Source organism: Passer domesticus, chromosome 1 (assembly GCF_036417665.1).
Source record: "Passer domesticus isolate bPasDom1 chromosome 1, bPasDom1.hap1, whole genome shotgun sequence".
Classification (NCBI taxonomy): domain Eukaryota; kingdom Metazoa; phylum Chordata; class Aves; order Passeriformes; family Passeridae; genus Passer; species Passer domesticus.
In genome coordinates, this window is record NC_087474.1 from 23843047 (window position 1) to 23854760 (window position 11714).

Genomic DNA, 11714 nt, shown 5'->3' on the forward strand with positions numbered 1-11714 from the left:
AGTCAATTTTCATACTCTTTAAAAACTGAACAAAAGACAATAACTTCAGAGCATAGAACACACACTGATGGAACATTCCCAATTCTCATGTCAAAATGAATACCCTCCTAATTAAAAAGAGTAAGGAGATGGGTAAGGTGATGCACTCATTTTAGGTACTGTGTAACCTCTCAACCAATGCAACATGAAGCATAAGCAGATCATTCTTCCAGTGTTTCTCCCCACTGCCGTACCTGACATGATATGAGTGTTGTTTTTCTCAACTCCATTTCATAAGACTTAAAATAAAAAGTCCTTGCTCGCATCACATTTCTTAAAAAACAAAGACACAGATAAGCATTTAAAACATTTTATTATAAAACTATTTCAACATCTACATCCAAGTAAAAGACTTGAAACTACAGCTCTGCTTTCAGAATAAAAAGTCAGTGAATTCTGGAAAAGGTGCTGTATTATCTAGGTAGGTAGCCTAGATACTACACAGATTTCATGTGTGTTCCTTAAGTGCTTCACAACCTCTGCCTGCATCATGAATGTTCCACAGCTTTGCTCTGCAAGCAGCACCACAAACATTTTTGCAGCACATATGTGCCTCAGCTGCTTTGAAACAGAAATTACTAACTGAAGCAGCTGCAGCTGTATTACAAATGTATCACCAGATCATAACTCAGGTTCAAGCACTCCTGGATGCAGACAGAAAGGTATAAATTGTGTGTACTTGACAACAATGACTATTTTGGTATGTGTTTGTAACCTTGTATTCCATTAAAAAAAAAAAATCAACAAATACTCAGTTACTTTATGACAGTGAAAGCAGCTTTTTTTACACCTCTATATTCCAGACAAAGGTATTTCCTTTTTATTAGCCATAGCATTCACTGAGCTGAGCTCAGATGCATGATCTGGTGACTTTTGGTGACTGCAGCTTATTCACCAGAATAAAAACAGCCTAGATGCAGTACTAAGATCACCACGCTCAGCAGTTATCATTAATACACCTAAAAGTAGTTTTTAAAATAAATGAGGCATACCAAAATATTTTTTTTTTCAATGAGAAATATATCTCAACAGGACTTCAAGAATGCAAAGGTAGTTTCCTATTAAAAACCATTTTAGATTCACAGTGGAATATGGAGTCATTTTCTGCCCAACAAATAGAAATCTGTAATAGAAAACTGTCATACTGAGCAGGATGTTTTACTGTATTTGTAACTTTTTGCAAAGGATCACAAAACCAGAAAATAATATGATAATTAGTTTTAAAAAAAATTCAAGTAGTATTCTACAGCCCTGATGAACTTTTGACTGGCCAGCTTGGCAGCATACAATAGCTTAGTATCTGTTAAAGTTTACCTTGCTTACAAAAGTGAAAACACACAAAGAAGATGGGCAACAAAGAAGCTTACTGAGAATGGAACATTTTCTGATCAACTCTCTGTCACTGGCACTTTTCCTGTGGGAATTCCCCCTATTTTGCTCTTCATAAAAGCTTTCCTGTAGTTTTCAGTGCTGTTTACATTTTGAAACATTTCTTAAGCCCTTTCCATTGCAATGAACAGTTCTTAAAATAAATTTTTACATTTCCAACACCACTCCTGAAAACCTTTCCTACAGACCTTCAGTGCTCAGCCACAGCTTTCAGGGTATAGATTCCCTTTGTACATCTTTGGGCTGACATGGTCCAATACAAATTTGAAAAAGACAATTGGCAGATTTTGGTTTAGTGTATTGAGCCACTAATCTAACAGCACAACAGAAACAAACAACAAGACTGTGTTTTAAACAAGCTATTCTTCACAACATGCTTACACAATACATGTCACCGAAACCTTTCTGTTCAACTTGCAATGTCTGACTTCAGTTCTTGGAAAATTCTAACTGACTTGGCACACAGAATACAGGGACATAGGCCAGATGTACCCTAATGTGAGAGCCGTTACAACCAAGTAGCTTTCCATTTCCTTCCAGTAGCTCTTAAAAATATCCTGATTTTCTTCATTACCTTATGCATAGAAGCCCTACTTGGCTGATTTTCCATGAACAGTTTAACATAAAATATCTAGCAGTGTGACTCACAGAGCAAGGCATCACTTAATATGAAGATCACTTAAGAATTATTCCTGGAATAGCTTTTTTTTTTTTTTTCAAAATGGGACTGCCTTATATATGGCAAACACTTTCTCTCTACCTTCCAGGGTTTCTCTTCCAGTCAGGCTGTACTTGAATGCTGTTTGTATCTTGCTACAAGACTGCCATGTTAAGTGGATCTTTTCCAAACGTTATAAATACAACTTTAAAGTATGGATGCTATCTATCTACCTGAGGAGTTCTGTAATAAGATAAACTGCTGATAACTATTCTAACAGAAAAATATGCATCAGCATAACTCGTTTATCAGTCAGTATTAAGAATTCAAGCATTAAACAGGATTTTAAAATTGCACACCCCTACCACAAGTCTTTGATCATAGTAAAAAAATAGCTTGATTTTTCTCTATATATAGCTCTTCTTTAAAGACATATGTGCTCCTATTTTTCTCATCCTGAAGTCCACAGCAAGGTTTCAGATTCAGTGCATACTAGGTTTATGATACTCTTCTTTTTCTTCTGCTAGTCCTGAAACTTGCTTGTTTGAAGGTAGATGAATACTTCCAAATGGTGCTCTTGAAGCCAGCTTGATCCCCTGGGATGTCTCAATATCCACTTCTCTTCAGGAAGCTGCACTCTGCTTAGCCATATTCTTTGGGTCTTTACTTGGGACACACCAGTCATCTGCCTCTGAGGTAGCCTGGTAATGCTTGGAAGCTGATTTGTTAAAAACTGGGAGTTTTTCTATTGATTCTGTTGATAAGGCCTAAAAGTCAAGAAGTAACAGGTTAATACCTCTCAATAATGTCACTTATCAAAAATTCATTCAGCATGCCTGAAGTGTTAAGCCAGTGACACTAGAAAACAAAGTTATTTACACAAATGTTTCCACTATAGATGTTGTAGTTTATGTGCTTCAGCATCTATGACTGATTCGGGTAATTTGGTAGGACAACTGCAGTAACATCTCACTCCATTTATGCATTTTTCATAGGCCTTAAGCAGTAGCCTCTAACATGTTTTCAAGATAGTCCAGGAATGCATGGAAAAGGACTTTGATCTGCAAAATTCCAGTGAAAATTTTTCAATAGAAGTGTTACAAATACATAGCTGAACTGTCTCTTCCTTTCCTACTTCTGCTCTGATTGTTCTTCAGTGTTTTCAGATTAGCAAGGGGAATTCAAAGGAAGTTTCTCCCATGATCAGGCACAGAAAATAGAGAAGAACATGTAGTGTTGCTGGCAGGTTTCTTATAGAAACAGCAGTGCAAGTTATATGCCCAGTATTCAAAATTACTGGTAGCACCTTGACTCATTAAGGATTTAGTTTATACAGACTTTCTGGTTTTCAGAGTAAACAAATCTGATCTGTTGCTCACACCTTTACTTCACTCTCTTCAAGTACTTAGTATTACATGAACAAATAGGTAACACCTTAACACAATCTGAAAACCAACAGGGTTCTCACTAGTAGTTGTTCAAGTAGACTAGTTAAAGCCAAGTGACTTTTTTGATACCAGTTAAGAACCAGTTATTAAATCTGTCATTTCTCCAGAAAAAACAAGAGCTACTCATGAGCAGAGAATCTGTTTACCTTAAAATGGTAACAAGTACTTATCCCACTGCATTAATGGCAGTAATCTTTTATTTAGCTAAATTTAAATACATACCTTCAAGTAGATGATAGCATCTGTTCCATAACCACATATGGAATAAAGATTTAGATCTCCTTGAAAGTACTTAGCATACAGACGAGAAATTGGCAAGCCATACCCAAAGCCAGCCTAAAAATAAAGTACAATATAAAATTAATTATTTTTTTACTAGCTCTAATGGCTTCAAGTTAAACAGCTGGAAAATCTTTGGAGATTTTTAAGCTGTTAAAATACCCTTTGAATTTCCTCTTCTCTTAGAAGAAAACATAAATCTCTAATCAGTTTCATAAAGAATGCTGAAGCTGACGGTTAAAAACCCAAAGTCACAAGGAAAAAACTCTCTATGGAAGAAGGAGGGTCTATATATATGTCCCACTCTTGCATGTTAACTTTCAGTATTTTTTCCCTCCCTTGTAATTGCTAGTACCGCTTGATCAATAAAAGAAGCTTTCTATTGGGAGACAAACATAATCTAAAAGACTGATCCAGCTGTGCTTGCCTCCAGAAAGACCGCATGATCTACAGTAAGTTTGAGGACTGAATGGAGAGTGAAGACAAAGTAAATTAGTGTCATTGGAATGCAGGAACAAAATAATGAGGGGGTTATATTCAGGTTGTTTCTTTATGCCTTTAAAAGCATATTTTTGTCCACTAGCTAAATACTAAAATTCTGTTTCAGAAAGTGTAAATTCATACTTATGGGGCACAGTAAATCTTTGAATACCCCACAAAACAGCAGGATGGACACAGTGCTTCATTATTAACCCACCAACACTTACAACAACCTAATTGCAACATGAGCATTGAAAGTATCTTACAAGAGGGGTATTTCGAGCATCATCCACATTTGGCCTCGGTGCAGTGGAATACATGTAGCTAAACAGCCGCTCAATCTTCCTCACTGGAACACCACCCCCTCGGTCTGCAATCTGATTTAAGAGAGAACAAAGTTAGTAACAAGCATGCACTAAGAATGGTATTTAAATAGTTATTTGAACACACCTTTCCAACAGTCATAAATGCAAACATTTGTTTTGCAGCACATTATTTTTTGACTAGATAATTGTGAACATGGAGGCTCATATCATCAAAAGAATGCTCTTGTGCTCATGCATAGTGTCTTCAACCTATTCTCAGAGGACAGATCTTTTATAGAACCAGCTATGCATGTAAAATAACATAAAAACATTACAGTAGGTTCATTGTAGTAGGCCAGCAAAATACCTTGATTGCCAGGTCTTCTTTCCCTAGAACAACTGTCACTTCAACCGGAGAAAGAGTAGGACTGTTTTCTTGGAATTCAACAGTTGCTCTCATTGAATTCTATGGAAAAGAAGGTTACTGTGATCAGAGGTTGTTGAATCCATGCACTTCAAACCATATCCCTTCTACACAGAGGCAAAATTATCCTCTACTCCTATCAGTGCCTGGTTTCCAAGAGACACACTTAGCATTTTGGCATAATGGGAGCAGATTTATCATCATTTAAGGTGTGAGAGGAGGTCTCACAATTTAAAATCATCTAAGCATAGCCAAGACTCTTCTGAGTGAAAGACTACAACATTCTTGCCCAACATTAACTCAGGCACTGTAAATTAAATAACTCCCTTAAAGTCAACAGGTTTCTGGAGAAGAGCAAAGTTCAGCAGTTGCTAAAGGTTGCCAAATTTCTTTATGTAATGTTGGCAGCACTGAAGTTCAGCTGCACTCACTACTCCTTAAATACATGGTCCACTCCACAGAAAAGACAGGAAGGCAAACCTGCAGATGCAATCTCTAAAAGCAGAAGGCTACTGGTGACCACAATCCCACATCCCACTTCATTCTCTTATACTAACATACCTTAAAGAGCTCAAAAAGCATGTGAAAAAGGTGAGATGGAACATATACAATGCTAATTGGCTCTCCTGGAGCTTTTCCTAGAAGAAAGGAAAAAAAAAAAAAACACTCAAAAGGGTGATGACATTTTTCTATATGGTATCCAAATTTTACAATGAGCAAGTTGCAAATAAATAGTTTCATTTTTTGTTTTCCCCCTTCCAAAATTGGGAAACAGCTTTATGCATTCATTACAGTGTTTAGATTACAATTGCCACTTGCTTAATAAGTTTCTTTTCAAATAAACAAATTAAAAAATCAAGTATTTATTCCCCACTTATAAATAAAGGATTTCAAACATTAAGCAGATATCTCAGACCGGATCCAGCATTTCAGTCAGCATCCCCAGTTCCTCACTCCAGATATGGAGGCCCTCTGTAGCAACTTCTCATACTACCTTAGGTACAGGTTTGTCTGACTTTTCTCAAATAAATAAATGGTACCTCAAAAATGTGGTATTTAAGATACATCAGCATTTGAGTTCTAACATGGGAAGTTAAATGAGGTGCCTATAATAGAAAATTAAGAGGAACTAGCCCAAGCCAGATCAACTGGTATGTTCACTAAGGTTACAGAATTGAGAGACTTTTGACTCTGTAGAAGAAGCAGTTTTGGCTACTGATAGGCTCTTATCTTACCATTCACTTGAGTAAGTTTCAGTTCAGGAGATGTCAAGTAATACTGGTCACACAACAGCTTGGCACTTTCATAAGCATCTGAAATAATTATTTTAATAAATTATATAAAGTATAACATCAAACAATGTAAAAATTCATTCTAATGCATGGCAGAATACAGCTTTTAACTGCCTTAGCTGGTAAGGTGTTTGACAGTCTAAGACTGGATTATGTCACAAGAGAATGATAATATTGCATCCACTGTGTGCACTAAAAATTGAGAACAATGGGCAATTACAGAAGCATGAGCAAGTCTTTGTACCTTTTGATAATTGTATGGAACTGATGCATCTGCTATCTACCAGTAGGTAAAACCAATCTCAACACCTCAGACAACTTCAACTCCTTCCTCATCTGCCACTTGCTAGGACTTACTCCAACATGGTTTTTTACTGCTACTTTGTATTTTAAATTCTGTCCTCTAAAAGCTCATGCCTTGATAAGACTGCTTTCAGCTATTTCAATTAAAGCCAGTCAGCATCCTCTACAACTGAAGCTGGTTACCCAAACTGCTTGCAATCAGATATAGATACTGATCAGGAAGAGAAATGTTAAAGCTCTGAGAATACGCACCATTCACTACTTCGACAACATCACAGCAAGGATCAATACTTCCAATGTGCCGTGGGTGCCCCGAGCCAGATTTATCATCAAATAGAAGAGCTGTTTGACATGAGAACAACAAAACATTTAATCCCAAATACTGTTTTATAAAAAAGCCCCAAAACTGAGACTAATGCAGTGTGATGACAACATATAATTACATAAAATACTGAATGTTTATGCCTTGAGTTAAAATGCTATCTACTGTCAGCAAACTATGTTGGCTTTTCTATAGCTCACATCTAAAGGCTTTCCAGACATAAAGAATGATATCCCTACATATTCCACAAAAGAGTTATTTCAATTGTTTTGTAGTCTATCACTTAAAGTTTTCCCATTACTTTAAGTGATAGATTCAGTTTCTAATTTTTCAGTGTCACACAAAATTAGGTAAAATAGTTCTCCAGCAGTTTTAAGAAGTGTTTACATTAACATGCTACTAATTAGATTGAAGTTTTTCCTCAGGTAAAAATTTCTACTTACTGTGTTGGTTCATTAGCATTCGGGTGGAAATACGGCTCATGTAAAAACGATCCAAAAAATACTGGATGTTTTGATTGGTGACAGGATCTACTTTAAAAGTGTCTTTGTATTCAATTACTCCTTGTGCCATTGTAGGAACCACATCATGATGTCTGTTTCGGACTCTAATTAGAGTATCTATAAAGCTAGGTTTAAAAAAAAAAATCTTTTTAGAACATTATTCTCAGACGACACAGAAGCAAGATTTGTATAATGTAATTATTTAACCTAGCACCAGCACAGATAAGTGCTTAACAGCCTTACTAAAATACAGTATTTTTTAACTCTTTTAAAAGTAATTCCTCATTGACCTAACACAGCAGTATTTGACATTTTTAAAACAAAAGGTATAATGAACCATATCAAGTTCACCACCTGTTTACTCATTTATTTGCGCAGAAGAAAATGGAAGGAAAGGAAAAAGATCCCAAGATTACATCTTGGAAAAAAGCAGAGATAGGACTGCACAGATTTATTTTTTTTTTGTGTTTCTCTGTCATGACTGTTCAAGGAGCAATATGACTTTGAAATTAGGCTGTGACAGGTCATACTTATTTGCAATACTGCTAAATTTGGTCAGAGGTTTCGACCAGCTTGTTCTATGTTCAGCTAGATTATCAAATTCAGCTCATCATGGCTGTCAGTCTAACGTGACTATACTGTGAAAAGTACAAGGTGAACTAAAAAGTTCAAAGAAAAACATACTCAGATAAGACTTTTTGGTCATCTGGGCTTTTCTGATGGAATTCAATCAACTCCCTTAGGCTTTGGATGTACCTGTTGAAAAAGAAGACAAGAAATATATGCTATCAATTTGATTTTTATTATTCTAGCAATATCAAAAATACTTTGTCTTGTGCACATCATTAGTCCTAACAAGACATCTAGGGGTTTTAAGTATCTTTGAAATATCCAAGTTACAACCAACAATGGAATGACAGATGGACACTTCTTGAGTGCCTGAACTCCAGAAGTTTTAAGTCTTTTCTTGTGCCTGCCACCAGAGAGGAATCTAAGCCCTCACTTAAGGTATGTGGGATCCCCTTATAATTCTTTAGAAGAGATGTATTTCAAAAGAAGATCCAAATGACAATGCCAATCAGGAAGTCACTTAAGGAACATTTTTCCAAATCTGATCAGCTTTGGCAGAAGCAAAGTAGCTGAGCCGCTTGCACTAACATCTGACAGCCTTGACGCATACAGCACAGGCACAACAGTTTGCTATATTAAGAAGAGTTTCTAGATCTGACTCTTAATACTTCTGCTCTTTATGTCAGCCATCCTGACAAATGCTGAAACTGGGCCAGTAAGCAAGGTTAAATCAGATTCAACCACTGTGTCAACTGCAGAGATTATGTTAATTGAATTTCAAACACTTGCTGCACAGGTCAAGACAATATACTTTGGAATAGAAGCTCTGTTAGTAACTTCATCAGTGAGAGATCAAAACAAGTGCATAGCCTGCTTTCCCATTTTGCGTGGCTCTCAGAGTCTGTAATGCTGTGTGGGAACAGAACACGTTTTCTTTTCTCCCTTCTCTATTACCTGTTTCAAACTGTTAACTCCCCACCCCCCCCCACCTATTTAAAGACAGCAATATAATCATATTGATTTTCAATTTAATTTTAGTATGCTAGAAAAGGACAGTGCGTAACAGCTTGCAACTCAGATTTGATGAAGGAACTGCATATCTACTTGTTACACTTTGTTATACTTGTCTACTTTGTTTATACTTGTTATACTTTGTTACTATTCAAAAAGTCTGTAACAACAAAGTTCTCAAAGCTGTGTAACTTTGCATGCTGAATTCAAGCAGTTCATACTTACCAGCTTTTTACTAATTGTACTGATGGAGTGCCTAGTAATTTATCAGGAAGAAGATCAATTTCTTTCAAGATATTTGCAAACCTCACAGGAAGTTCTTGTCGCAAAAATGCAAAAGAAGTTCTCTCACATCCATTAGTTGAGCCTATGAATAAATCCAAAAGACAGTTTTTGTTTGAGGAAGTTTCAAGATGCAAATACAGATTGCTGACTTCCCATAAATTTCAGGAATTTCTCTGTTTTTCCACAATCGTGAGGCTTTTGCTGGCCAGCTCACCTAAGTGTTAGGTGTTACATGTTTACGCAGAACGCTGTTTACAAGACAGTAAGACACAGCGTGTTCCTGGACGGAATATTTGTACAGATCCCATTTAGCCAGGAGGCTTAACTGCAATCCCCTCAGAAGCACTCCGGCCTCTGTAAACAGGAGGTTGTTCGGGGTGACGTCTGGCAGTATCAAGTGCGCACAGCCGCCAGAGCTGCCCGAGCGATAACGGGATCTGGGAACTGCGCGTTCCCGCTGGCTCCTCCCGCCTCCGAGCGCGCGGAGCACGAACGCGCCCCGCAGCCCACGTCCCGCAGCGCCCGCACCCTACCAACACGGCCGAAGCAGCGCTGTTGTAGCGCATCTTCAGCTCTGGTGGCGGCACCCACAGGTCTCCGGCCCCTGGCACCGGGCCGGCGGGTAACTGCGGCCGGGGGTGCCCGCCCGACACGACCTCCCTGCCACCGCCAGCACCTCGGGGCCGGAAGGTTCCCAGCGGGGCTGGGAATACCCGGCGGGCCCGTTCTGCTCCTCCATTCTGGCGCTGGGCAGCCGAGCCGGGGGGCGGCAGTGGCTTCAGCGCTGGCTGAGCGCGGCCCCTGCGGCGGGCATCGCCGCCTCCCCGTCCCGCACAGCGCCGCTCCCGCACCCCCCGCGGCAGCCCCCGGGCTCGCTCCTCCATGGGGAAACGAGCCTCCGAGCCCCGCAGCCCTGACCTCCCCCCGCTCCTCCCGACTCTCACCGAAGTCCAACAACTGCTTGATGGAGAGCGGGGAGGGGGAGAAGCGGGAAAACTGCTCCACCTCCTGTGGCAGCCGGCTGCTGCTGCTGCCGGCGCTGGCCCCTGCCAGCGGGGCGGCTTTGCGGAGGGCGATCCGGGCGGCCTTCATCGCTGCCGGGCCGGCGGGTGCGCGGCAGGTAAGCGATCGCTGAGAGAGCGAGTGCTCCGCGGGCTCCGGGGCTGTCACCGTCCCCTCGCCTGTGGCGGGCGGCCTCACGTGGCGCCTCTATTTACAATCGCAGCGGGGCGGTGCTCCGCCAGGCCGCGCCCCCCGGCCCCTCGTGACAGCGCTGGCGGCGTTCCCCGTGCCCGTCCCGGCCCGGCGGGCACCGCGCCAGCGGCACGGGGGGCAGCCGGGGGGCAGCCCCGGGGCCAGGGCACAGCCCGGGCCAGGGCCAGGGCACGGGCACACGGAGTGGCGGCGGCTGCTGCTGCTGCGCCTCCTGCGGTGACCTTGTGCACGGGGCCCGGGCCGGGCGAGGCCGGCAGGGCGGCTGCTGCTGCTGCTGCCGCCGCCGCCGCCCCTCACGGGCTGCGGAGGCTCCGGCCCTGTGCGGGCTGTGTACAGGCACCCAGTGGGCGCCGGGGCTCGGGGGAAGCGGTGCACGGTGCCATGGCCCGGCCTGAGGGTGCGATGGTGCCCGGGGCGGTTGTGTTTGCATTCATACGGGGGTGCTGGCAGTGCTGGCGCTGACGGGGTAGCTCCAGGGCCGGCGCACAGCCCGGCCGACTGCGTGGAAGGCAAAGGGAGCAAAATCAGGTCCCAGCCGCGGGCTGACGACATGTAGGTCATGGCTGTGACCTGGTTAATAGTGGCCAAATACCCGAGGACAGCTGTGCTGGTGACGCACTGGCCCCAGATCAGCATGTGGCCTGTATTTACTGTCGCTAGAGCTGACCTAAGAAGGGGCTGACACAGAGCTCTCAGGGACGGCTCATCTCCCAGGGTCACAGTCGAGCTGGGAAAAGCCCCCTCACCTTTCCTCTTTGCTGGGGAAGGAGCTTGGATCTCCAGTGCTGCCTGGCCTTTTCCCAACATGCCCAGTCCACTTCACTTCAGTCCAGGGCAGGGTTTGCATAAGGCATTGAAAAATGGAATTGATGTCAGTGGAGGGCTTTCTGACATCTGAAAACTTGGTCTGTAACAGCAGGAGCATGTGGCAGTAAAATAATACAAAATAGTTGTGCCCTAATATTTCCGCACAACTCTCCAGTCCAATTTTATATGCATATATTTACACACACAAACATGTAAGCTCTGTTGCAAGGGAAGGAAGATCAAATTCCTCACAAGAAAGCTATGCACGTAGTTTAATAGAGGAAAATACTTTAGCTTGTCATTAGACTGTTTTTTAAACTTTATCTCATTTTTGTCTTCCTAGTATATCTGTTATCCCTACTTATGGTTCTACTCCCGCTGTAC

The 11714-nt window shown here is 41.5% G+C and overlaps 1 protein-coding gene across 2 annotated transcripts; it reads right to left on the reverse strand.

The window, feature by feature from the left end:
• Nucleotides 1-333: 333 nt before the first annotated feature.
• On the reverse strand, nucleotides 334-11345 carry PDK4 (pyruvate dehydrogenase kinase 4). Of its 2 annotated transcripts, none has more exons than XM_064410612.1 (11): nucleotides 11270-11345; nucleotides 9249-9390; nucleotides 8127-8198; nucleotides 7383-7567; nucleotides 6870-6959; nucleotides 6258-6335; nucleotides 5584-5660; nucleotides 4966-5064; nucleotides 4560-4670; nucleotides 3757-3870; nucleotides 334-2853 (listed from the first exon to the last, which is right to left on the reverse strand). In XM_064410612.1, exons 1-11 carry the CDS (start codon nucleotides 11328-11330, stop codon nucleotides 2710-2712), a joined length of 1173 nt encoding a protein of 390 aa, XP_064266682.1. In that variant the 5' UTR covers nucleotides 11331-11345; the 3' UTR covers nucleotides 334-2709. The 2 variants fall into 2 exon arrangements, with proteins under 2 accessions (XP_064266682.1, XP_064266671.1); XM_064410601.1 differs by lacking the exon at nucleotides 11270-11345 and adding an exon at nucleotides 10253-10483.
• Nucleotides 11346-11714: the final 369 nt, after the last annotated feature.